The sequence below is a fragment of the Erinaceus europaeus genome, chromosome 8 (assembly GCF_950295315.1).
Source record: "Erinaceus europaeus chromosome 8, mEriEur2.1, whole genome shotgun sequence".
NCBI classification, from domain to species: Eukaryota; Metazoa; Chordata; class Mammalia; order Eulipotyphla; family Erinaceidae; genus Erinaceus; species Erinaceus europaeus.
In genome coordinates this window covers 56,026,755-56,054,106 of record NC_080169.1, presented here as the reverse complement: position 1 = coordinate 56,054,106, position 27,352 = coordinate 56,026,755, and the positions used below count along the sequence as shown (strand labels likewise).

Here is a 27,352-nt window from a genome sequence, read left to right as displayed (position 1 = left end):
ACCTCTAAAACTATTTCAAGAGCATGCCAAATGCAAAGCACTTCAGAGCACAGTAGTTCCGGATGGACCTGAATTTACTCAGCCTGATAATTGAGCAATCAACTACCTTCTTTGTCGGTTACTTAGCCTCTTCTACTGTTAAATGGGAACAGAGTTTATTTCTTGGACTATAGGAGAAAGTATGAAAAGTGTCTAGGAAAGTTCTTGTCTTAAGACCAACTTTCCATAAATGGTAACTGTTATTCTGAATACTTGTATTATCATTAATGATGTTCATTATTTCTGGCTTGATTACACTGAGTATGGACTAGAGATGCCATGAAAAGCAAGGCTAAATTGAACGGTGTGCTCTGTTACGTATTTGAAATTTGTACCACATGGAAGACTTTAGTCCTCTGCTCTTATGGTAATTTTGAGAGACATATTATACATCCACTGTACTTTAAAGGTCATCTTGAATTGATTCAGTTCCATGTTCAAGTATATCACTTTTGTTAACCTGAATGTTAATTTTATGCCTGTTCATATTCATAGAATATTTATTTCAGTAATTTAGTATTCAATTTCAGTAATTTAGTATTCAATGTAAAGTGCAAGTTTTTAGAGCAAAAGTAATGTTAGTAACCAGAGAACTTAATAACAATGTCATTATAGTACTCTTACTTTATTTTCATTTTTCTATAAATGTATCCAGTAAATTATAAATAAATGCAACTATTTGATAACTTATCTTCCAAAAATTTCTACCTCTGAATCTAGATATATCCTAAAAAGTACCAGTTATTTAGGGGGTTGGGTGGTAGCACAGTGGATTAAGTGTACATGGCAGGAAACACAAGGACTGGCATAAGGATGCTGGTTCGAGCCCCCGGCTTTTCACCTGCAAGGGGGTCCGCTTCACAAGTGGTGAAGCAGGTCTGCAGGTGTCTATCTTCCTCTCTCCCTCTGTCTTCCTCTCTCCCTCTCTCTCCACTCTCAATTTCTCTCTGTCCTATCCAACAAGAACAACAGAAATGACAACAATAATAACAACAAGGAGGGTAACAAGGGCAACAAAATGGGGGAAATGGCTCCAGGAGTGGTGGATGCGTAGTGCAGGCACCGAGCCCCAGCAATAAACCTTGGAGGCAAAAAAAAAAAAAAAGTACCAGCCATTTACACATAGTAGCAGAATTTTAAATTAACAAGACCAAGATATTAAGAGTAAAAGCAGGTTCAGAGTAACAAATACTTTGTCAGGTGAATTTTTGCTTCTTTTTATTTTCCAGCAGGTAATTTAAGTTGCATTCTTGGTCTGGAATAAATAAGTCCAAGAAAATTAGGTGAGCCTTATGTTTTACTTTGGCAATGTTCTTGTTTTGTCTGATTTCTCTGTTTTGCTTGCACTTTCAGACTCAGCTATGTGAATCATGCAGAGGATTTGGCCTCCAAGCTCCTACAATGTTCCCCAAAGAATAGACTATCAGCACAGGCTGCCTTGAGTCACGAATATTTTAGTGACCTGCCACCACGGCTATGGGAACTGACTGATAGTGAGTATGACAAATCTGTAGCATCCTATCAAGCAGCTGTATGTAACAAATATATAGGAAACATTATATGTGTTTATGTGCATATATAAGATCACGTATGGTTGTATATGCATGGCATTTATATGTGTGCACATGTATGTGTTACAGAAAAGAAAGGAAAAGATATATATGTAAGTATACATATACATATATTTAGTGGAACCCTGCCATTCAGTTGCTAGTTTACCAGACACAGGAGAAAAAAAAAAAAAAAGATTCCTTTTCTGCTATCTCTGCTCTGCAGTCTGCAGCTGCATGTCTTTGTATTTGATTATGTGTGTGCCCAAAAAATGATCTGAGCCATCATAAAGGAAAAGGAAAATATGATTTACATATTTAGTGCTGTGTACATACAGTACTTTTTAACTGGCAGGAGTACACAGAGACGAGATGATTCATTTCTGTTTGATTCTCAGAGACCATCTTGGTTGTAACAATAACCTTAAAAAAAGGGCTGTTAATGCAGTGAACTGATGAACAGAGTTGGCAATTGGTTAATGCACTGAACTGACATGTAAGAACTGGAGATATGTAATTCATTTTAACTACAGATGTTCTTGGTATTCATACAGACTCCTCTCCTCTGGATCTTTTTTAAAACAAAACACATTCCTGGGTGGGTTTTTGTTTTCTTTTTATAAAAGTGTTCATATTTACACAGCCTTTTCCAATTACATGTTAAGTATTGGGGAGGAGGATTTATGACTGGGAGGATCTCATCCTTCTTCCAAAGTGTGAAACATAATTCTTGTGAAATTTTGCAAAATATTATCGCACATTTCTGTTTAGTGGTGATATGTTCTTTCTGGATAACATATAAAAATAATTCTTCTCATACTCTTTTCTGGTCACCTTAAAAATTAACATACTGCATATACAGATCAATATTCATTTTATGCATCTTAGTCTTTGGGTCCAGGGCATTTACAATACATATAGAGTTGCTTCTTTAATCACTTGGCCATTAAACACTTTCCCTCTTTGTAATAGTAGACTCTTCTTGACAGCTTCATTTTTGGAGTAAAATCCTAAGAAGCAACTCTTCTTGGGTATTTCTACCCTACATCTTTTATGAAATCTCATATCTAATTATATTTATATTTTTACTCTAAATGACTATAGGCATGTTAATCTACTACCTCCTCAGTGCTTGACAAATCTTGAACATTTTATACACTCTCAACCCATATTCATTTAAATTAATTCTTACTTTCCCTATCAAACAGACAAGAAATCCTCATGGAAATGTACTGAATTTGTGACCTATGTAAAAAGATGGAAGTTGCTTCATTAATTCTTAGTTCATCAGACTCACATGTATGGCTTGTTTTCCCATTTAGTATAACTTGTAACTTGGTATCATTCCTCCTTGGTGACATCTCAATCCCATCTGACTTGATCATTGAGTTTAAGCCAGGATTTTGATGGTCTATGCATTCTGAATTCTGTAGTAGTACTTTTCTGTTAATATGGACTTATTACCCAATTGCCACTTAGTTTATCAGCCAGTGGTTAAATCCAGTTTCTATCAGTAAGTAAATGCCTACACATTATCACTCGACAGCAGGCTGCCAAGGGAGACAGCTTTGTCCCCGTCATTAACAAGCACAGTGTATGCAGAACACCAGAGGGGAATTAAAACCACAAAAAATACCTCAGGGTGGTATTTTTAATATGAGAATTTAATTTGTAATTTCACAGATTAAGAATTTTGGCTGTATTAATCCCTTTATCAGCTCACAGCAGGTTATTTGCAGAAGCATAACCATAAGGCGATATTCATTGGCAGAAACACGTCTTTGCATAACGTTAAACATCAGGAGCAGTGAAACCTTTTGAAGGGGGGAGAATAAAGATGAAAAGTCATTATATTTTTAAAGCAAGATTCTGCTAAATGCCTCCAGTAACAATTTTGAGTTACAGAAATGCTATTTCTGTGTCTAGTAGATAATCATTATGAAGCATAAATCCAGTCAAAAGAAAGGGCAATCCCAGTATTAAATACCACAGTTATTTTCATTAGGAGAGCATGGGAGTCCTTGTAAACATGTTTACAAAACAAAGAACACATAGACTTCAGGAACTAGTTCTTTTAGGTGACATAACTGGTTTTGAAGACTTCTATCTAGGTTGATACTCTGCCGACTATCTTTTAAAATTCTTTAATATTACACTTGTATGGGGTCTTGTAAAAGTTTGCCACTTGGCAAGTGGCAGTGAGAATACTGGCCACCTCGACAGCAGTACCTTTATGCAATTCCTTTAGAAAAAGGTTCATCTGGGAAGAATTGTTGGGAGTCAAAAGTTTGGGTTGGACTTACCAACTTTAGGAACCTCAACACTAATGCATAACCCACTTAGATACAATATCAGCATATCATAGACTGGGGGTATTTAATAGATATTTATTTCTCACAGCTCTGAAGGCTAGGAAGTTGAAAATCAAGGTGTCTTCATACTTAGTTTTTGGGTTGTACACAGTAGCCTCAAGGAATCATCACAGGCAAGAGAAGATGTAGCTGTCTTCCTATAAAGTCATTAATTTCATCATAAGACAGTCTCTCCCCCATGACTTCATTTAACTCTAAATGTAATCCAGAGCCCTGTCTCCAAATGCCATTGCATTAGGACTTAAGGTTTATGTTGGAAAGGACACAATTCAGTGCACAACTCTCACATTCTTAAAGATAATATAGAATTGTTTAAGATTGTCCATGAAGGAAAGACATTTATGTAAGTAGAAGGCAAAACTAGGTGAAAAGGAAAGATTAGAACAAAAAAAGCTGAAAGTGGGCTTTAGCCTTGTTGACCTACTTTACTGTATCAGATCTTTCAAGAATAAGAGGTGTTGACAGAACCTTCATGGAGCACTGCAATCATTCCAGAGACTAGTGTAAAAAAAAAAAAAATGAAGTTGTATACTCACTCTAGACTCTCTTATTTACTTTGGAAACTATGCATAATACATTTTTCTTTATTATGCTATTCCCTAAAACCTCATCAGTTTACATAATATAATATATTACTTAGAAGTAATATATTAGTGTGCTACCAAAGCAGAAATTATAAATTCATCAAGCAAGAATAATACAGTTACCTAGGGATCTGGTGGTTAAAGCTGGCTAATTCTGGTGGCATTCTGTCATTCTCCCTCTGTCCTAAAACCCCAACAGCTTTGCCCCACTTTTTCACAAAGATTTAATTGCAAGGAAGTAAATGGAGGGCTGATTTAGAAGAAATTCATTACTTTTTCCCAAATACAGCACAGGGCATTCTCCTGTGTATACTATCAAGTTACATAAATTATTGAAGCTGAACTACCCTTGTCAGAGTAAATGAACAAAATACACTTCATAGCACAGAGTCCTTGATTTTATTACATTCATTTGCTAATTCACAAGACTCAGATCTGCAGTAAAAGAAGGCCAACAAATTGGTGCAGTGTGAAGAGCTCTGAACTGGGAATCAGACCACTTGGATTCTAATTTCAGCTCTTCTGTTAGCTGCTGTCCATCTTTGGACAAGTACCTTATATTCTCTGTGTTTTCAGTTTCTCATTTAGAGACATGCTGTCCTCTTGGAACTGCTGTTGTTCTGCTGTTGTAGGTTTTCTTACTTATTCTTGTACATATCCTACACTTTGTTCTAAAACAGTGTTAATAGTGGTGCTCCATGTCATCTTTTCAAAAACAAAACAAACAGACCTATTCAAATTCGTTCATTTCCACCAGTTACTAAACTTTTATTCTCCATTAAATCCTTTTGAAACAGAATTTTGCACCCAAGAGTCCAGAACTTCTGTTTTTAAAGTATCTATTCTTTGGATTTTCCAAGCTCTCACTTTAATTCAACATAAAAAATACAGCACAATAGACAACCATCAGTTTCTAGTAATGTTTCCTTTATTTTGTATCCTAGGACTAAACTGTCCCATGACTTCAGTTTTAAGCCCCCCCCCCCCCATCAGCTCTCCTTTTTATACTCGCTTGTGTATTGATGTCTCTCTTAACTACCAAACCTGTTATGGTAGTTAAGAGAGACATCAATTAGGAGACACTGTTAGAATACCATATGACTTAATTTCAAATCTTTCTGTGTGCATACACTCCCAAGAGCCTAAATGATATTATCCATTTTCTGACAGCTTCTAAATTTCTATCTCCAGTTCCACCTTTCTTGACTCCAGATTGCATCTACAACTAACCTAGCTCAACTTAGTATTGCAAAAACTACACTTCTGATATTTTCTTCCAGTAGTCTTTTGATTTGTAGTCATTCTTCTCCATTACATTCAAGGGAAACACCAAGCTTCCAACTAATGGAAATTCTCTAGGACTCTTCTTCCTTGATCAAATCCAAACTCACTTTTCCAAACACCCTGCTGATACCATTTTCAAAATACCTTCAGAACCACATCACTTGGCTATTATCTACTCACTCAATGTCTTTTTTCATTTGTATTCTCATTATTACCTCCTCTCTTTTTTACCTAATTCTCTCTCCTTCCTCCCTTCTTTCTTTCCTTCTTTCTTTCTTTCTTTCTTTCTTTCTTTCTTTCTTTCTTTCCCCTTCCTCTCTCTCTCTCTCTCTCTCTCTTCCTTCTTTCTTTCTTTTTCCTTCAGGATTATCACAGGGCTCAGTGCAAGCACTACAAATCCACCACTCCCAGCAGCCTTTTTTTTTTCTTTCCTACTATATTCGATAGGACAGATAGAAATTGAGAGGGACAGAGAAGATAGCTGACACCTGCAGACCTGATTCACTGCTCCTGAAGCAGCCCCCTCGCAGGTGGGGATCAGGGGCTTGAACCTAGGTCCTTGCACATGATGATAAGTGCACTTAACTGGGTGCATCACCATTCATCCTTAACTTCTGCTATTTTCCTACATCTTGCAATTGCTCCTCCTATAGATAGACATAAACATGGTTAGTCCTTTCACTTTTTCTTGGTCTCTATTTAAATGTATCTTTCACTCCACACTCCTACCTTCTTTTCCCTGCCCTATATTTCCTTGTAAAACTTAACTACTAGTTAATATGTTTGTTTAATCACTTACGCTCTGTCTCCTCCAAATGGAGTCTGTGAGAACAGTGATTTCTTTTAGTTCTAATTTATACATTGCAGGATTTCAAAATACCTAGAAGAGTGTGGGGACTCTACAAATATCTCCCCAATGAATTAATAAGATTGTGCTATGAAGAAAGGGCAAAATGTGTTGTTTCCAATACCAAGTTAATTGTTATAAGTGAAATATTTGGAAGACAAATGAGATGTGTGTGTGTGACTATGATCACTTGACATTTCAAAGTCTGACACCATCATTCTCCATGTAGTGGACATCATAATTACATCTTGTGTAACTTTTTAAAGACAGTACTATTAATGGATCTACACTATGCCAATAAGTACTTTCATTCTTTCCACAGTGTCTTCTATTTTTACCATCCCAAATGTGAGATTACAACCAGAAGCTGGAGAGAGCGTGCGGGCCTTTGGGAAACACAATAGTTACAGCAAAAGTCTATCAAATAGCAAGCATTGATGAGCACAGTATTTGCAAAACAGCACAGGTAAGATATTGTCTACTTTACATGGACATTAGTGTTGAATAATGTTAACTAAATCTTTAAGTGGGTTATTTCAAATTCCGTTTTCTTTCCTCAGTATTTCATGACTTGTGTTCACTATGTCATTCATCATAGATTCTATTGATACAAAATATGATGAGTCATTTGCGTATTTTGAGTCACCCACAGGATCCTAACCAAAATTGTGTTTCATTTATGTAGTGAAAAGTAAATAACCTTAGTCATAAACACAAAATTTTGAGCTCTTACCCATTCTTCACTGAGATAAAAAAAAATGTGTTAATTAACCTTGGGCTATATCTAAGCTATAGGCCTGCTTTGTTCAATATAACTTAAAAATTTTTAGTTTCTCCCCACCCTCCTCCCTTGCCTCGAGGGTTATTGCTGGGGCTCGGTGCCTGCACTACAAATCTACTTCTCCTGGAGGCCGTTTTCCCCATTTTGGTGCCCTTGTTATGGTTGGTATTGTTGTCATTGCTGTTGTTATTGTTGGATAGGACAGAGAGAAATCTAGAGAGGAGGGGATGACAGAGAGGAGGGGAAGACAGAGAGGGGAAGAGAGACATCTGCAGACCCGCTTCTGCCTGTGAAGAGACCCCCCTGCAAGTGGGGAGCCGGGGGTTCATACCAGTCCTTGGTCCTTGCACTTCATGCCATGTGCACTTAACCCACTGTGCTACCAGCCAGCCTCCAGTTACTCTCATTTTTAAGTGGGGATATTTTACATAGAATCTGGATTTGGGGCTTTTTAAAAAGTCGACCACTCTGGCATTACAGCATTCACCTGCCTGCCAGATATTGATGTGGGTAACTGAATATGGGCACTTCCTCAGTGAGGACATGTACTCCCTGGTTTAGCTCAGTTGCCATCAAATTGCCATCACCCACCATTTCTGATTTCTGCCTGACTTCTGCTATAGACTTTTGCACATGAAAGTTTTCTCTTTTTTTCCATTTCAATTCTTTGACCTGTACTTTTCTATAGTTAGGAAGCATAATCTAAATAAGGCGATTTCTAAGCATGTCACCCTGCTGTAGCCACATGTTTGCTTCACAGAAACTATCATAAAATGTCAGTTTCTAAAAAGGCTGAATCTTTACTGCCAGATGAAAATATCTGGTGTGTGTTTGTGTGTGTTGCTATCTTTTCTATTCAGTGCAGTACAATAAATAGAAGCAAATAGAGAGCAAATGTCTTTTGTGTGGAAGGCTTTTTATTTGCTAGTTTTTCTTTGTTCCTTACTTGTGTGGCTCATCAGTAATTAAATGCACAAGTGAATCAAATGATGTACACAGTATTGCAGAAGTCCCTCTTCTTTTTCTTAATGTAAAATATATTGACTGGATGAATTGTCAGCATGGCAGCAAGAGCAAGTCTGTCTGTTTACATTGTCTTATGGGTGATTCACCTGTATCTTGAGATATTTCTGGACTTTGTTTTTCCATATATTCAAATCTAGGAGCCAATTTTGAGATCTTAGGAGTAAGACAATGGTTTATGAATGATTTGGAACTAAAATATTTCCCAGATAAAAGATAATATATAGGGAGTCGGGTAGTAGTGCAGCGGGTTAAGTGCACATGGCACAAAGCTCAGGGACCCGCGTAAGGATCCCGGTTCAGTCACTTCACAGGTGGTGAAGCAGGTTTGCAGATGTCTATCTTTCTCTCCCCCTCTCTGTCTTCCCCTCCTCTCTCCATTTCTCTCTGTCATATCTAACAATGACGACATCAATAATAACTAAAACAATAAAACAAGGGCAACAAAAGAGAATAAATAAATATTTTTTAAAAGATAATTCATAAATGCTACTCAGCAAGTGTTGCTAGTAAAATTGCCACTCTATTGGTAAGAGTCTTCATTCAAATTATTTCATTTTGTTGTATACAAAGTTACCTAGAAACATAACTTTATCCAGTATTTATAATCCCATTTTGAATTTTATTTTGTCATAAAACAGAGGGAACAAATTTTTTGACCTCTTGGCTCTAAGAATGTTTTCCTTTTAGTATTTATTAGTGGTTTATGTGATTTAAGATTAGTATAGTATTATAAATTTAAAATGAGATTTTAAGAATGGAAACTCTCTAAAATTATTGGATGGCAATGTAAATATAATCCCTTTGTATTTTTCCTTTTTAGTGTCAGTTGTTTTTGCCATCACTGTTATCATAGGAACTCAGTGCCAGCAGGACTCCACCATTCTCAGTGGTCTTTTTATTTTTTTATTTTTCTGACAGAGACTGAGAGACAGAAAGAAACAGAGAGGGAGAGAGAGAGAGAGAAACAGAGAGACAGAGAGAGAGAGAGAGAGAGTGTGTGCTACAGCACCAGTCCACCACTCATGAAGCTCCCACCCTGCAGGTAGGAACTGAAGATTTGAACCTGGGTCCTCACACATAGTAATATGTATGATCTATCAAGTGAGCTTTGGGGTGCCAGGCTGTGTTGTACCAGGTTGAGCCCACATGTAGCCATGCACAAGGACTCAGGTTCAAACTCCCATTCCCCAACTTCAGGGAGCCTGATGAGTGATGAAGCAGGGCTGCAAGTATCTCTCTTTTTCTTTACCTCTCTATCACCCTTTCCCCTCTCAATTTCTCTCTGACCTGTCCCATTTTTTTTAAAAAATAGTCTACAGGAGTGAAGGAGTGGATTTATTGTGTAGGCACCAAGCCCCAGCAATAACCCTGGTAGTAATTAAGAAATAATAATAAACATAAGGTGTTTTTTAAAAGGAAATTCTGAAAGTATTTTTAAAGGTATCTCTTAATAGAATAACAAGGTGGTGTTAATATAGATATCAAAATGAATAAGAGACAGCATGCTGTTTCTTGTTTAACACTTTAGGAATCCTAACTAAACACAAAATGACTGGAAAGGTATTTTGGCAGATGCTTGAAAGAAATTCAAATTAGACTGTATGATAAGACTAGAAAAGATTATTACTCCTCAGGTACCATATTAGTATTGTGTTTACAAAGGAAATAAGGTACGCAAAATTATGTAGGATATACATGTATTCATGACCACATGTTAAAAAAAGAGTTCATAAACTGTTCTTGTTCAGGAAATATATGCGTGTGTACACAAGTATGCATGTGTGTATACATGTCATCAGTATGTGAATTAGACATCATTTTTTAGAAAGACTTAATATTAGTAATTATTTTTTGTTTTATTCCAAATATAAATGCCTTGACATGACAGCATTATATTAAGGAAACAGCAACCATTTATCAGGAATTCTTTAGACAAGTTGGATTATAAGTGTTTTCTGTCAGTGAACAGAAAAAAAAAAACTATTTTAATTTCTTGACTTTGTGTGAATTTTAGTCAAATGGGAACTTCATGGAGATCAAATAATAAAACCTACATATTCATCCTGAGGAATAGCTCTTTTTTTTTTTTCTGGACAACAACTAGGTAATAATTTATAGACATCATAGAGCAAAAATCTACATGCAAGTATTTTCAGAGACATATAATTCCCTTTTTTATTTTATCTTTGTTGATGAAATAATTAATTAGTAGAGCAGACTGTGGCATCTTAAATTTTCCTCTAATGTCCTGGAGAAATAATGGTGGGGGGAGGATGAAGAGGCTGACTCGAAGGCTAGGCCTGTAGGCTGTCATTTCAACCTCTTCTCTTTGAAGAGTTACTCAGAGTTAAATCTAGAAAATGAATCATATCACTTTTATTTTTGAAATGATGGCGGGGGTGGACAGAATAAACAGGATTTCTTCAAGTTCCAATTTTCTCCCATGGTTGAAATCAAAATTGTTTCTGTATTTGTATGTCAGGGTCATTTCAGCTGTTTAGCTAATAATACTTGATTTATATAAACTGACTTAGTGGGAAAGCTAAAAAGAAGGCCTCCCTCCCCCACAGCAGAAAGTAATACTGGTTCAAAGTCTTGTTATCAAATTAAAGGGCCAGGTGGTGGTGCAACTGGTTTAGCACACATGTTACAATGTGCAGTGACCCCGATTCAAGCCAGCCCCCACCTGCAGGAGGAAAGCTTCTCAAGTAGTGAAGCAGTGCTGCAAGCATCTGTCTCTCTCCCTCTCTATCTCTCCCTTCCTCTCAATTTCTGACTGTCTCTAAATATAGATAATATTTTTTTTCTCAATTCAAGTATACAGGAAACTCCATACACCTTAAGTTTTCTGAAATGACCAGAGAAATAGCTCCATGATGGATCATAGGAATGTCATGCTTGAGGACCAAAAAACCCCTGGTTCATTTCCTGGAACAGCCATAAGTCATAGAGTAATTACTGCCCTTACCACTCTCCCTCCCTCCCCCTCCCTCTCTCTCCCTCTCTCCCCCCTTTCTCCCTTTTACATTTTTCTCATAAAAGTAAATAAAGAATTATTTTTAAATGAACAATTTTAAATAATTGGAAAGAGGAACCCTGGAGGTGACTCAGTGGTAGAACACGTAAGGCAGCTTTCTATGCATATGAGGGGGATTGAACCTGAGACTTTGGAGCCTCAGGGATGAGAGTCTGTTTTCATAACCATTATGTTATCTACCCTCCGTGAATGTTGTTTTCATATCCCTCCCTTGTGATCTCTCTCCCTCTTTCTCTCTCTCTCTCTGACAATAACAGAATAAAAATTGGGTTGATAAATACCACATATGCACTAGGTCCTGGCTTCATTTCCCAGAACTGCTTTAAAAATGGAATAGAGAGGGTGGGTGGTGTTATATACCCTGTAAAGTGCTTATATTACCATGCACAAGGTACTTACCTCCAGGGGGAATTTCACAAGTGGTGAAGCAGTGCTGAAGGTGTCTATTTAATTTTATTTTGTCTCTATCAAAAAGGAGAAGAAGAATAAGAAGAAGAGGAAAAAAAGCAAAAAAAACCCTCCAGAAGTGTGGATTCATTGTGTAGGCACCAAGCTCCAGTGCTAACCCTGATGACAATAAAAACATTTAAAAATAAAAGTAGAATAGGATCCACTAGATGATCAAAGTGTTGTGCTCTCTACATCTTAAAAGATGATAAACCTAAGATTCTAATACTGGTCTCCAGTCTTTTTTCAGTATTTAACTCTCTTAAAGTCTCAGACAAAACTTAAACATCCATAAAATTTTACCTCAAGAATAAACAAAAAGGGAGTCCGGCAGTTCTGCAGCGGGTTAAGCACACATGGCACAAAGCACAATGACCAGTGGTAGGATCCCGGTTCCAGTCCCCGGCTCCCCACCTGCAGGGGAGTCGCTTCACAAGCGGTGAAGCAGGCTTGCAGGTGTCTGTCTTTCTCTCCCCCTCTCTGTCTTCCCGTCCTCTCTCCATTTCTCTCTGTCCTATCCAACAACGACAACAATAATAATTACAACAATAAAGCAACAAGGGCAACAAAAGGGAATAAATAAATTTAAAAAAAGAATAAACAAAAAATGATTATTGAATGCCACTGTCATTAATACCACTTATATGTATGTCCAATAAGGACACATACTTCCATGATGAACTTAATTCTCTGGTTATTCTAAACTGATACAAGAAATAAATGTTACTTTGTCTAGTTCTCTCCTTTTTTTTTATTGGATAGAGACAGGAATGGAAAGAGAGTTAGGGAGAGAGAAAGAGAGACAACTGTAGCACTGTTTCATTGCTTGTGAAGCTTTTCCTCTATAGTTGGGGACAAGGGACTAAAACCTGACCTCTGTCTAGTCTTTTTTGCTGAATACAACAGAGAATTGTAAGGAGAATTTCCCTTTGTTGCTTTTTAAAAGCGAAATCAGGAAACTTAAAAAGAATTCAACTGTTAAAGAATGTTTCTGTTCTAGATTATATTTACAAAATGTATGAGGAAGATAAACGTTCAAGTGAGGAAGGAGGAAAGTGGCAAAGTGAAAAGGAGAGGGAGAGTTAACAGAATGACAGAAAGACCTGCACCCATTGGAGCAGGAGAAATGATACAAAGGCCAGTGGTAGATCTTTCCACAAGGAGATATGGTCAACTTTTCTCCTTAACAGTGACCTTTGTTGAGACTGTTCCAGGAATCAGGGAAGAACAAGGTTCATGTTAGCGAGCAAAATCAAACCACCATCCACTGTAAGGAAGCAAAAGATGTTTATTCACTAATTCGAATCTGGGCCGAGAGGTGACTGACAGCAGTCCACCAGCTCAACCCTGAACAAGGCTCAAACCACACAATTTATAGGATTCTAGAGTACATTCTGGGTGGGGAATATGCAAAACTAGAATTCTATCACACACTCAATAGCATTTTACAGAAAATGCAGGATCCAATCATTTCAGACATTGTCATACCCTAAGAAGCCTATAAGAATTGTCTAATTTCAAGCCTTTATGCAAAATAGGGTCACCCCACTTTCTCGTTGTCAGCCAAGACCACCTGGCTATCAGCTCTCTTGACCTTGAGCAAGTGGTTGGGTTTCAAGGACTTGGTTAGGCTAGCTATTCTCTTTAAGACAAACAACAGGTGGCTTACATCTTGGTGTGTGGGTTTTGTCTAGCCCCCCTTTTTTACAGGAATTTTCCACTGCAGGCAGAAAAGCAACTATACTTATAACTCATGCTTAAAATTTTACTTAAAGCAATTCTAGAGTTACTGCTTCTAACATTCCCCACTAGTCTTTGCCAGGAATCAAATCTTTGATTCATCTTCTTTCTCTTTCTCTGTATAAGCTTCTATATACTCTGTCCTAAGGACCATTACCTTCTCAGATTGTCTCTTGATCAGGGAGATCAATTATCTTAATAGACAGGGTCCTCTCTGTTGTCCATTGGGCATAAATCCAGATCTTAGTGATCTGAAGTCCCCACACATTTAACTGCAATATGGTCATTTTTAACTGGAGGTGTTCATGACTTCTAGTCCTCCACAGTCTTTACCAGATTGCAGAAGTCAAAGTTTAAGTCTGGATACCAGGTCCCAACTGGGTGGAGTCCCGTCTTGAGATGCAATCACGTCTCTGGTGTCTGGATGGCCATGTCAGGTTGAGGGTTGATGTGTCCACTTCCCAATAGATTGAGGTTGCCAACTCCTGATGCCTACCACTGGTGGTTTCTGTTGAGCTAGTGACTGGTCCCTCCCAAAGGCTCGTAGCACAGCATTCTAATTTGTCCTGCAATATAGGCTGGAGATCTGTAATAACTTGGTAACAGTTGTAGGATGGATTAGAGACAAGAGAATCACAGATCATGACAGCAGCAGTCTGCCAAAAGCCATTTCAAAGGGAGACAGTTCATTTACAAATGGGAAACAGTACACTCTCAGAAGGGCCAGGGGCAGCAGTGGTACCCATCCCCCACCAGTTTCAAGGGTTAGTTTAGTTAAAGTCTCCTTCAGGGTCTAATTTATCTCTCTCTCTGCCCAGAGCTATGGGGTCCATTAGCACAATGAAATTTCTAATTTGTTCCCATTACTCGGGCCACTAACTGAGGCACAAAAACAGTGAATGTCTGCTTACCAGAACCAATGGTGAGAGGGAACTCTCCACCTGGGCACTGTTTTATCTAAAATTTTCTTGCTCACTATCTATGCCCCCTCAGGCTTTATTGGGTAAACCTCTACCCAATCTGAAAATGTGTCTATAAATATCAGCAAGTACTTATACCCAAAAGTCTCTGATTTTACTTCTGTAAAATCTATTTAGTCTCCAATCCTAATCTCTTGCCCATCTTATCTTTCTCCTTACTGTATCCAGTGTCCTTTGGAAGCAGAAAGTCTAGTAGAATCAATGCCAAGGCTGGCCCTGTTTGCTGTGTAGCTGCACAAGTGGCTTCATCTGCCCTCTAGTTTCTTTTCTGATGTCTGGAACAATGGATCACTGCTGCTTCTTGCAGGGTCCATGTGGCCTCCAGTAGGTTCAGTATCTGGTCCTTGTGCTGGATCTTCTTCCCAGTGGAGGTCAGGAATTTTTCTTCTCTATGTGCTTCATGCACATGTCATGTAGTCAAGGCATACCTCTTGGCAGTCATGCTTTTGTGGGGAGTCTCAGGATCCGTCTCCAACATCAGGGTGGCAGAGTTCAGGCTGGTGGCAGCTCTGAATTTCACTCATGGCTGGTCTAGGAACAGAGCTTGGTAGCAGGTTAGATGGGCATTGGACTTGCCCCAGTGATGGCTTGTCTGCTTTCCTTACCAGCTGTGCCACAGGTGCTGTTGTCCTCAGGCATTTTTGTTCATCCAGCAGCCACTGGGCCCAATATTTGACAAATAGGCAATTTGACAAATAGCCCAAGTTTTTGGGTCAGCACTCCCCAGCTTATGCCTTTAAGTTCATCCACAAGCAGTCTAAATGGCTTGTTGATAAAACAGCCTTTCTTCCAGTGTCCTTTCTCTTTTCAGTAACATCACTGATCTTTCTCTACCCTTAGCCCCATCTTTCTGACTTTCCTTTTCCCTCTGGGCACTGCCCCAACTTTCTCTTTCTTTCTTTTTAAAGTCTAATGTCAAAACATTTACCAACTTCTTAAAAACACTCTGAGCAATCTCTCAGCTTTCCTTTAAATCTTTCTGTCTTCTGTAACTTTCTTTTAATATCTGGGGTGGATTTGAGCAACAAAAGGCCAAATTTAGTGCCATTTTATTTACCTTAGAGAGATTTGTGGGCCATTTTACTGCCCCTTTGGGACCCCCTAAGAGAATCTGGCAGTATGATTGAAGAGGTATCACTGCTGTACTTGTACATTTGTAAGCAGTAAGACATACACAAAACCAAATTAAGAGCTTACCAAAATTGACAATCTAATGACCAGAATTGGCCTATACATCTCTATATAATTTTAGAAGGCCTTTTTAACAAACAGATATACCAGTATAGTATATAAAGTCAATACCCAATTTATTGACATGATAAAATGATTACCATTTTTTTAAAACTTTAAACAAACTCTAATTACTTAGAGAGTTAACACATATTAGTAACAATGCTTCTCAAAACACCTCCAGTGTCAGACAAATGCCAAATTTTCTGTGGACCAATATCCACAAAACAGTTCACAGGACATTTTGGGGGCCCTCCAGAATGTACCGGAACTTTCTTCAGTTAAATACATAGATAATTTGCATATCAATTTGGAGAAGATGAATTGTCACATTAAATACTTAAGACTTTTACTTTAAATCTTTAGCTGTCTTAGCAAATTAATTTTTACCTTTATATTACCACATAAGAACTGTGTTGAAAACTCTTTTTCTTAAAAAAACTTTGATAAGTATGCAGCTTTAAAATTATTTACACTTTTAACCTTAAGATTAACGTTTCTCAGGCCATAAAAGCAAACCTAAAACACGCATATAAGCATGTAGTCTATAACACACAAGAGGAGAAAACCTTTATTATCAAGACATATCATAGTCACCTTTTTATCATTTAGATATCTGGGGCTAATTGCTTAGGGGAAAAGAACAGCTTTTAACCAGTACAGACACATCTTAGCAGCATATCTGGTAGAACATAAATTCAGATCTGCACTCACACAGTTTTCAAGATGAAACATCTCATATTTATACACTAAGATTTTTTTAATCAACAACTCTTAGGACAACCTTAACTAGCCCTAGAAAAAAACAAGAAGGAAGAAACAAATTCTTTCTGTCTCTCCATGAGAAGCCCAAGAGGACCAAGGACTGTTTTCAGACATCTCCAGTCAGCTCATCTTCACAAAAACTCTTGCTGTGCCCATCTTAAGAGTTACCCTGACTAAGTTCCCTCCAAAATGGGTCACACACCAAAGAATTCAGTCATTTGAAACACTCACCCACAAAACATAGCTTGTCAGTCAGTGTTGAAGATCAGGCTAGGTCCAGACCAAAATAGCAAAAGACCAGGAATTAGGTACGCCAAAGAAAAAAGCTAAAATTACCAGGAGCCTGTTCTCCCAGCTGGGGAGTGTCAGAAACCAAACCCTAGTCCCTAGTGGAAGAGAACAACGAGAATATCTACGCACTCCTACCCCCAAACTATGAGCTCGGGCCTTAACTTTGCCCATGTTCCAGTAACCAGGTCCAGTGGGGTAGATGACGCCTGGCCTATTCCTGCAAAGTGAAAGTGAACACGAAACACAGACTGACAAACAGACAAGACACACACAGACAGACAAGCGCGCTTAATCAATATGATATTAACAAATGTCTAGACAATACCTAACACCCTGGATTCCACATCGAGGTCCTCAGGGTCCTCAGCTCACCCCGGATTCCACAGGCTCCTTTCACCCTTCCTCTTACACGCCGGCCGGCACACCACACACTCTCACACGTTCTTTCACCCTCATACTCCCTTCGAACCAACCCAAAGGGTGTCCACTTGGGACCTTCTCCCTTCTCGGGGTTGTATGGAGTTCCTGCAATCAACTTCATCTGCATAGGGTTCCCTCAGGGGCCCTCTGGGCACTGGGACACACACAGAGAAGGAAGGAGAGATAATATACCACTCCAAAGCCTACCACTTTATTATTTTAATTCCAGACACACAGAGAGAAGAGACAAGTAACAAGTGTTGGAAAAAGAACTGGCACTCGAAGAGTGACAGACAATCGACTATGCTTGCCTGGCCGGGCCCCTCGCGGGACCATAAGGAGTCTTAGTTTAGGAGTAGCCGTATGATCCCCGGCCCTGGTCTCAATGAATTGAGAATCTCCACTGAGCTGAGACGACTCCACGGACACGCAGGTTGGAGCCCAATCAAGCCCCGTGGTCTATCGACCGTGAGGCACACTACATGCATACAAACATTCACTACAGACCATTCATCCAGTCAAGAGGGGGTGATTACCTGACCAGCCGCCGCTACTAAGATGTCACAAGCCAGGCCTTCCGGAGTCACCAGAGAGTAGCTCCGGCCAGACTCCGTCAGTTGCACTGACAAGGTCAATCTCTTCGCAAATCGCCAAAGTGGAGAGAAGAACAGGAGCCACAAACAGACAATAGAGGGAGAGAGATAGACACAGAGAAGAGAAGCCAACCCGGGAATTCTGACCAGGCCCTAACCAGACCCGTTGGCGAACTCTGATCAGGCCCTAACCGAACCCATCTTCGCCCTAACCCGGGAAATCTGACCAGGCCCTAACCGGACCCGTCGGCAAACTCTGACCAGGCCCTAGCCGGACCCATCTTCGCCCACACCAAGAGGCTATTGCCTTCGGTGCTTAGGCTGGGATTCCCACAGCGTCCGGCAATCCACAGACCTCTACCAAAAAAAACCCCATGGAGACAAGACGTCACAAAAGATGGTATACCGTGCACTAAAATCAGGCCTGACTTACCGGCGCCGAGCAGAGCCTCCAAGGCCTCCAAGGGTCTGGACCCGGGATGGAGTATCTCGCTGGAACCTCCAAATGTTAGCGAGCAAAATCAAACCACCATCCACTGTGAGGAAGCAAAAGATGTTTATTCACGAATTCGAATCTGGGCCGAGAGGTGACTGACAGCAGTCCACCAGCTCAACCCTGAACAAGGCTCAAACCACACAATTTATAGGATTCTAGAGTACATTCTGGGTGGGGAATATGCAAAACTAGAATTCTATCACACACTCAATAGCATTTTACAGAAAATGCAGGATCCAATCATTTCAGACATTGTCATACCCTAAGCAGCCTATAAGAATTGTCTAATTTCAAGCCTTTATGCAAAATAGGGTCACCCCACTTTCTCGTTGTCAGCCAAGACCACCTGGCTATCAGCTCTCTTGACCTTGAGCAAGTGGTTGGGTTTCAAGGACTTGGTTAGGCTAGCTGTTCTCTTTAAGACAAACAACAGGTGGCTTACATCTTGGTGTGTGGGTTTTGTCTAGCCCCCCTTTTTTACAGGAATTTTCCACTGCAGGCAGAAAAGCAACTATACTTATAACTCATGCTTAAAATTTTACTTAAAGCAATTCTAGAGTTACTGCTTCTAACAGTTCACAGTACAAGTAGTTGCCTCAACAATCCTCATTCCAATGACTGTCAGCATACACCTGGAGTACTGGACTGTTGTCTATTCCACCATCTCCATTCTAACTCTTTAAAAAATAGCCAGGTTCCAGATGCTAGTATGTTGCCAGCCAGACTTTCCTGGACAGACAACCCCACCAATGTGTCCTGGAGCTCTGATTCCCCAGAACCCCACCCCACTAAGGAAAGAGAGAGGCAGGCTGGGAATATGGATCAACCTGCCAACGCCCATGTTCAGTGGGGAAACAATTAGAGAAACCAGACCTCCCACCTTCTGCAACCCACAATGACCTTGGGCCCATGCTCCCAGAGGGTTAACGAATAAGAAAGCTATCAGGGGAGGGGATGGGATATGGAGTTCTGGTGGTGGGAATTGTGTGGAGTTGTACCCCTCTTATCCTATGGTTTTGTCAGTGTTTCCTTTTTATAAATTAAAAAAAGAATAAAAAGAAAAAGAAATAGCCACCCCGTACTCTCCTCCATGCTGTGGAGTTATGGCAGCTCACTAACACTGCTTTCACCTTTAACTCATCTCTTGACTTCTGCTTATTCATGAATCCTACTTACTGTCATTTCTCTTTGGCTCTATCTCTAGGACATTTTAATATGTGTGCCATACCAGGTACACCAGCACCTGGCCTCTCTTTGGCACATTTTTATGTTTATGAACTCTTTTTGTTTTAATTGCTCCAGAGAGCAACTCTTGTCTCATGTAACTATCATCATGCAATAAAGAGCAAGGCTTTGAGCACATCAATTGTATCACTTACTTCCATCTGAGCTATTGGCCAACAGTAGACTGCTGTGGGGCAGGTGCCAAGCCACGATCCTGTCAGCTGAGCTACAAACTAGGTGGCTTATCTTTTCTTAAAGAACCATACTAAAGAAATCTCGGGGGGGAGAGGGAGGCGGGGCTGGGTAGTAGTGCCTGTGATGAATACACACTAAGATATATAGGGAACCAAGTTCAAGCCCCGGCTTCCCATCTGTAATGGAGGAGCATTGTGAGTGGTGAAGCATTGTGAGTGGGGAGAGACAAGTGTCTCTCTTCATCTCTATCTCCAACTCTGCTCTCTCAATGTCTCTCTGTTTTATATAATAAAAAAGAAAGAAAAAATTAAGTAAAAAAAATAAAGAATTCTCTGGACATAAAAGTCCCTGAAAAGTTTACATAGTGAGTAATATAACTCTAAGACTCTTTGCCAGAACTACATACTACCAAGAAAAGAATCCAATAAGTACCTAGGGAAATTCCAGAGATCATGGAGTAAACAATATCTTTACTGTGTGATTTTTTAAAAATATTTTTATTATTTTAATTTTATTTTTTAATTTTTCCCTTTTGTTACCCTTGTCTTTTTATTGTTGTTGTAGTTATTATTGTTGTTATTGATGTCATCATTGATGGATAGAGCAGAGAAAAATGGAGAGAGGAGGGGAAGACAGAGAGAGGGAGAGAAAGACAGACACCTGCAAACCTGTTTCACTGCCTGTGAAGTGACTCCCCTGCAGGTGGAGAGCCAGGGGCTCAAACCAGGATTCTTTTGCTGGTCCTTCACTTTGCTCCATGTGCACTTAACCCGCTGCGCTACCGCCCAAATCCCTGATTTTTTGTTGTTGTTGTTGTTACTAACTAAAAGACTTTTTGAAGCCATGTTGTCTTTCTCCACTACAACCATATAAGGAAATAATGGTTATTACTTTTCATGATACAAGAAATTCTAGTGTTATTGAGTCTAGTAGCAGGATAGTTTCTGATTCTTCTCTGTACAAACTGAACTATTATTTTCTGCATGATTATACACATTTACTTTTTTCTATCAGAGAACTAGTTTTATTCTCTCTGTTGTATTTTGTCACTAGAAGTCCAGCTCGCTATCCAATGCACTATCCATTGCACCACAGGGCCACCTATCTCTGTTGCGTTTTGTAGTTAATAAAAAATGAAGAAAAAGCAGATGGAAACATTATACTGCAAGCTTATTTGAAAGAATTTCTGGGAGTCTGGTGATAACTCACCCAGTAGAGCACATATCGTCTCCTATGGGAAGATGCTTCACAAATGATGGAGCAGTGCAATGTGTGTTCTATCTCTCTATCCCCCTCTCTACCTTACTCTGTCTCTCACCCTTTATCAAAGGAGGAGGAGGAGAAGGAAGGAAGGAAAGGAAGGAGGGAGTGAGAAAGATAGGAAGCAAGGTAAGAAAGAGTGACCACTGAGAATGATGGAGTTGTGCAACACATCAAGCCCCAGAGGTAATCCTGGTGGCAAAAAATAAATTAAAAAAAAAATCTGATATCTGTTTCAATTTCTACATTGCCACAGATTACAAAAGCACATCTGTGTTAGGAAGTTGACATGCTTTGAGCCACAGATCATAATGCATGCTATGGACCAATTGAAGAAGAAACTGAAGTGTTGCTTAGTTTCCTCACTGGAAATGTACCCCTCTTCCTTTCTTGAATGCTACCCTAGAGAAACTGTTGTCTCCCATAAATGTTGATATAATATAGTAGGCCAAGTTTGTCACCTTTTCCTTTTCTTTCTTTACCTCTCCAACACCTACTCCATCTTTGCATCATCTCTGATCTCACCTGAACTATCACCACCAGCCCTGTGACTGGGCTAGATAGAGGATACTTGGGTGTTTGTTATCTAGTCTGCTTGACCATTCATCAGGAGTATCACAAAACAGAATGAAAATAAAGTCAAATATGTCATATTTAATCCAGAATGCATTTTTAAATGCTGATTTCTATTTTATATTGCTATAGTTTCTGATTTATAAAAAAAAATTGCAAAATTCCCTTCCTCTTTTATCCTTAAATGTTTTAGCATTCTACTACATTTGCTTCTATATAATTCACTCCTCTCTTTCCCTCTTGTCTCTTTCATATGTGTACATGTCCACATTGTTTTGCTTTTACTCACATGATGTTCCACTGTCTTTACATAGTCTTAGGTATTTTTCTTAACAACATCAAAGTAATAGTTTTAATATAGAAAAACACATCTTTCCCCTTGTTTTTATTCTCTTTTCTGACTGAGAATATATGAAAGCAAAATGAGTAAAAAAGAAAAAACTGGTTTGATGCCTTAAAAATTGTCTCATCAGCCTCTGGACCCTCAAAAACTGACAACATTTTTTGTAATTCAGTGTTTTCAGGCCAAATGAGCTTTTACACTGGGGTTGGGGAGAACATTGCATTGCAACATGCATCTTCTATCTTTTTAAAACCCAAATTAATTTCTTAGGGACTATTTAGCCAGGAGCATAATAGAGAGATGCTTTAGAAATATTACATATAAATAGTGGGTGAAAGATATGGCGTGACTAGTAAGTGAGATGTCTTTGTAATGCTTGACCAGACTGTTAGGAAGTTAGCAGTCGCATATAGCAAGTAGTTTTAATTAGGTAAGGTGCTGTATTTTTCCTTTTCACTTAATGTTGACTCCTATGAATTTGGGAGGAAGAGGGAATTGTCTGTGTCCTAAGTGCACTATATTGTATTATTAATACCAGGATAGCAGCTGAGTCCCACTAGACATTCTTTGTGGTCTGCGGATACTCTTAAGAAGTGTCTGAGCATAAAAGGAGGCTGTTTGAGTTGAAGTGGGCTGATGGTCTGGGATGACATTTGAATGCATGGAGGACATTGTCTAAATGACAATGTCAAGTAGGAAAGGCAAAATGAAACTGGAAACTATTCCCATTGTCCCACAGATGCTCATCACTCCTCTGGAGACACTCCTCACATGGGAGCTTTGTCTGGCTAGATCAGGGAAAGACAGGTACTGGGTCCTCGGGACAATAATCAGATTTGGTGCTCTGCTGCATTAAAATTCTAGACCAATAGCAAATGTAATGAAAACCACAACCCACATACATCTCTCAGTCTAACAAAGTTAAACATTCTAGCTAAATTATTACAAGTATATTTAACAAAGTGTTTTCAAAACTCTGATATCCTTCTAATAGTAAAGCTTTTAAGAACATCAAATTGGTTGTGAAAAATGAATAATTTAGAGTCTCTTTTAGAATTTAGGATAGCTGCTTCCTTCACAAAACTAGATATCCTCTCTCTCTCTCTCTCTCTCTCTCTCTCTCTCTCATAGAGTACTTTTGCTAAAATCCTAGAGTTGTTAGGATACCATTATAAATTATTCAAGGACAGTTTTACCACCCAAGGGAATTGTATACACTATCTAGAACAAAAGCAGTACAAAAGTTAGAGAATTATGTCCTTTTAAATTATCACCATTTTTTAAAATGTAATTTTCATTATTATAATGCTTTTAGATTTTTAATTGCTCTGGATTATCATTCTCTATGCAATTAGTAAAATGCCCTCAATTACATTCAATAATTACTATAAATGGGGGTATTGGCCTAATTATTATAAATGGGTAAAGATGTGTGATTATCATGTGCAATTAAATCGTGTACAATATTTATTTCCCACTATTGCATACAACAGTGTAATGATAACACATAATTATATTATACCATTCTTCAGTCACTGAATCAATTTTATATTAATATACCTACAGTTGGGATCCATTGCCAAAGATCCATGTACAGTCTCTTTCTTCCCAAAGTAACTAGATTATTCTGTGGCTGGGAATCTGACCAAAAAATGAAAGTGTACATAGGAAAAAAAAAAATATGGAAGGGAGGGGAAAATATTGTGCCTCCACTCATTAAGAAAGCCCAAATGATTTTACACTGTAAACGTTAAATCTTCCCTGAGTCCAGTGCCAACCTCCAACGTACCTGTTTGTTTTTATGTAAATATGTGAGAATCAAAACCCCCTAAATGATGGCAATGTTTAGTTTAAAATTTTATGCCTAAAAATAAAAATAAAAGAAGCCTCTTTCTTTACTGTGGCAAGCATGATCATCATCTCTAGTATACAAATGCACACTTAACAAGCTTATAGTACATAATTAATTCGGCAAAGGATGCTGCTTGACAGAGTGGGATTATGAGAATTGCATATTGATAATGGCAGGAGAAATAAATCTATTTTCTCTACGGAAGGTGCTGTGTTCTTTAGAAAGTGGCACATCTCAGAGGTGTTGGCTCTCAAAATGATCTCAGGATGGAAAGAAATCAGTAATTACAGAGCCAGGCATTCAGTTGTGTCCTAATTTTCCCACCAGTTTTTCAGTGTTTCAGCTGCCTCAGAGACGTAAAGTATTCTCATTAGGTAGCTGCAGAGGCAGCCCCTTGCCTGCCTACTCCCTCATTCTCTCACTCACATTTCCTTTTTTTTTTTTTTTTTTTCCATTCCTGCCTTGGGAGTGACTGTGAAGATCATTTGCTGGAATGATTGGCAGGTTAGAGGATTCGATCAGATGAGTTCCTCTTAGTGCAGGTCAAAAAGGCTAGTTAGCAGGAGCTGTCGAAAAATGCCAGCAGCATTCGAAATGGGAAATGTCATGACTTCCAGGCAGGGGGTGCCACCTGGAACAGAAAGCCCCCAGCTCATTAGCAAGTTACAGGATGCAGGCTTAACTGAAGGGAGCAGAGAAGGAAAGATAATACCCAATAGGGAAAATGATTGTGAAGTGGAATTGATTTCATGTATAATTTGTTTATCACTAGAGGGGACAAATGCTGTCCTTCTGACATGAGCAGAGGAGTGTGGACTGTGAATGAAGCAATTTAGCATAATCTCCAGGTTGAGCTTTGGATTTAAAGAATGCAAACTTCTTTATTCTTAACTGTGGAAATGATCAGGTCATGTTACATTAATTAAAGCTGACATACTCTCAAATGTATTATCTGGGCAATGGTGGCAATTCAGACAGAAACAGAGATGGGCAACTTTAGAAAATAAGAGGGAGATTGTGTTTTCTCTGCTGGTGTGAAAGACTTGCTCCATTGTGTACTGAATTATAGCAGGGTGGGTGTTTATCTTCAGCAGTTATTGGGCTGCAAAAAATCAAATTCAGGTTTCCAATTCTTATGCAATCTCTTTTATAGAAGAAAGCATTTGCCCCTTTGGGAAATTTAGATGTAATCTATGCTTTGAAACACACACACACACACACACACACACACACACACACACACACGATCTACAACTATCACATCCTATAAACAAAATTTTAATATTTTTAAAGGAGAAACTCTACAATTTCATTACTGTCTAGTTGTCAGCTTATTCAGAACTTGATATTTTACCATAAAGTCAGCAGCCTTATTTACAAATAAAACTAAACTACAAATATATCCTACAGAAAATAAAAATAGTTTTGGTTTGTAAGAAGGAAAATGTAGCAGAATATAATTTTGTCTAGCATATACTAAGCTAAGCTCTCAATTTGAAGTTTCCAATATTTTTACGGTATATTAAATGGACATTTAAAGCAAAGTCTTTTCTTACATTAATCCCACCAGAAGAAGCCTTTTCTTTTGATAAGAAACTTTTATGATACCATTTGCTTCTACATGGAGGTCTTCATCTTGTTATTTTAAGTCTCAAATGCCACAACTGCAAGACTTCCTGGCTGAAAACTAGAGGATGTTTACTCAGCATTCAGATTTTGGTTAAAACACATATTTTCAAAACGCCTCTGTCTCGAGTTTCTCTTTTCTCTTAAATGTTAAGACATTTTATGAGGCAGCTATGAAATAGCCAGTGCTTGTTTTATCAAGAAGTCCCAGACTGCTGTCCTATGTGAATAGGAGCCTTAAAGCCTCCTAGTCAAAACACTGGTGGAAAATTTATTCTGTTCTGTATTCATAGTAAAAAGCTTAACATTAAGCTATTAAATATAGCTGTCAAGATATACTGTATTAGGTTTGTAAAATTTAAAAATTTAAACATCACTATGCATTCATTAAGTCATTGAATATAGCTGTCAAGATATACTGTATTAGTTTTGTAAAATTAGAAAATTTAAGCATCACTATGCATTCATTCATATTCTCATTTGGAGTCTCTATTGTGTGGTCCAGAAACCCACCTTTGGGGGAAAAAAATCTATGAAATACTATTTGAAACAGCTCATCTGATGCCAAGAGGCTTTATTCTTTCATAGTAACTCAATTTGTTAATAAATTCCAGATTTAATTAAAAATAAATAAATAAATTATTTTGAGAGGGAGCATTGTCAAAATATTTTTAATTTAATGAATTGATTGATTAATAAAGACAGAGAAATTGGGGGAGACAGAAGGAGACACCTGCAGCACTACTTAACTTCTCATGAAGCTTCCTCCCAGCAGGTGGGGAGAGCTTCAACCCAGGTCCTGGTGCATTCTACCATGTGCGCCACCATATAGACTCACTAAAAATATTGTTTAAATAACAATATTTATGCGTTTATGTCTCAGAACATTCGAGTAAATCTAAGATGTTTGCCCATTAGAGAGCAGGTAAATAGTAGTATCTGTGTAGGTTTAGCCTCATTGCCCACCCTTGTGTCCCTTCCCCACACTCAACTTGCCCATCCAGAATCAGTTTTATATCCATGAATTTTGTAGACACACCAGTAATTTGAGTTCTTCTCAGTCACCCCATTAATTAAAATAATACGTGTTACTTTGTTGTTGAGTGTTTTTGTTGTCTTGTTTTGTTTTGTTATCACATCTTGTGGATGTTTGACTCTACCACTTTGGCCAATGTTTTCATAGAGAGACAGGGAGAAGGAGAGATACCATTGTACAGGAGCTGCTTCTTTCAGTGCCATAGCACTTCCTATGTGGTGCCAGGGCTCAAACCAGGACCCTACACATGGCAAGGTACTCACCCTACCTACTGAACTATCTCTCCAGCCCCTCTGCTATATATTGACATTCTTACATTTAATATTTAAAAATGTTTAATAATATTTTATTAAAATAGCTATTTCATGAGAGAGAAGCCTGACAAACACTGGGGTATATATAGTGCTAGGGATCAAATTTAGTATCTCATGCATATAAGTCAAGAGCTGTACCACTGTGCTACCTCTTGGGCTGTCTTAAATTACCTTCATTGAATCTCTCCAGAATTCTATGGCTTGAGTAATAACTGCTATTAATGTTTTCATATTGGGGCTGGGTGGTGGCACACCTGGCAGAGAGCACATGTCGTCACGCATAAGGACCCAGGTTTAAGCCCCAGTTCCATACCTACAAAGAGAAACCTTCAGGAATGGTGGAGCAGTGCTGCAGATGTCTCTCTTTCTCTTTTCCTCTCCCCCCTACTTCTCTCTGTCTCTGACAAAAAGGAATTAAAAAAAATGGGTCTCAGGAGCTGTAGATTA

General features: G+C 38.6%; 1 protein-coding gene across 4 annotated transcripts in view; it reads left to right on the top strand.

Annotated features, from left to right (window-relative positions):
- Positions 1-27,352, top strand: part of CDK14 (cyclin dependent kinase 14) — a 722,913-nt gene that overhangs the window by 588,859 nt on the left and 106,702 nt on the right. For 3 of the 4 annotated variants that reach the window (XM_060196252.1, XM_060196255.1, XM_060196254.1), the window contains 2 exons: positions 1,393-1,532; positions 6,999-7,142. In XM_060196252.1, coding sequence (XP_060052235.1) covers positions 1,393-1,532; positions 6,999-7,114 — 256 coding nt within the window. In that variant the 3' untranslated portion in view covers positions 7,115-7,142. Of the gene's footprint in view, positions 1-1,392; positions 1,533-6,998; positions 7,143-12,001; positions 12,317-27,352 lie in introns of those variants that run through there. The other variant, XM_060196253.1, reaches the window with a different exon arrangement.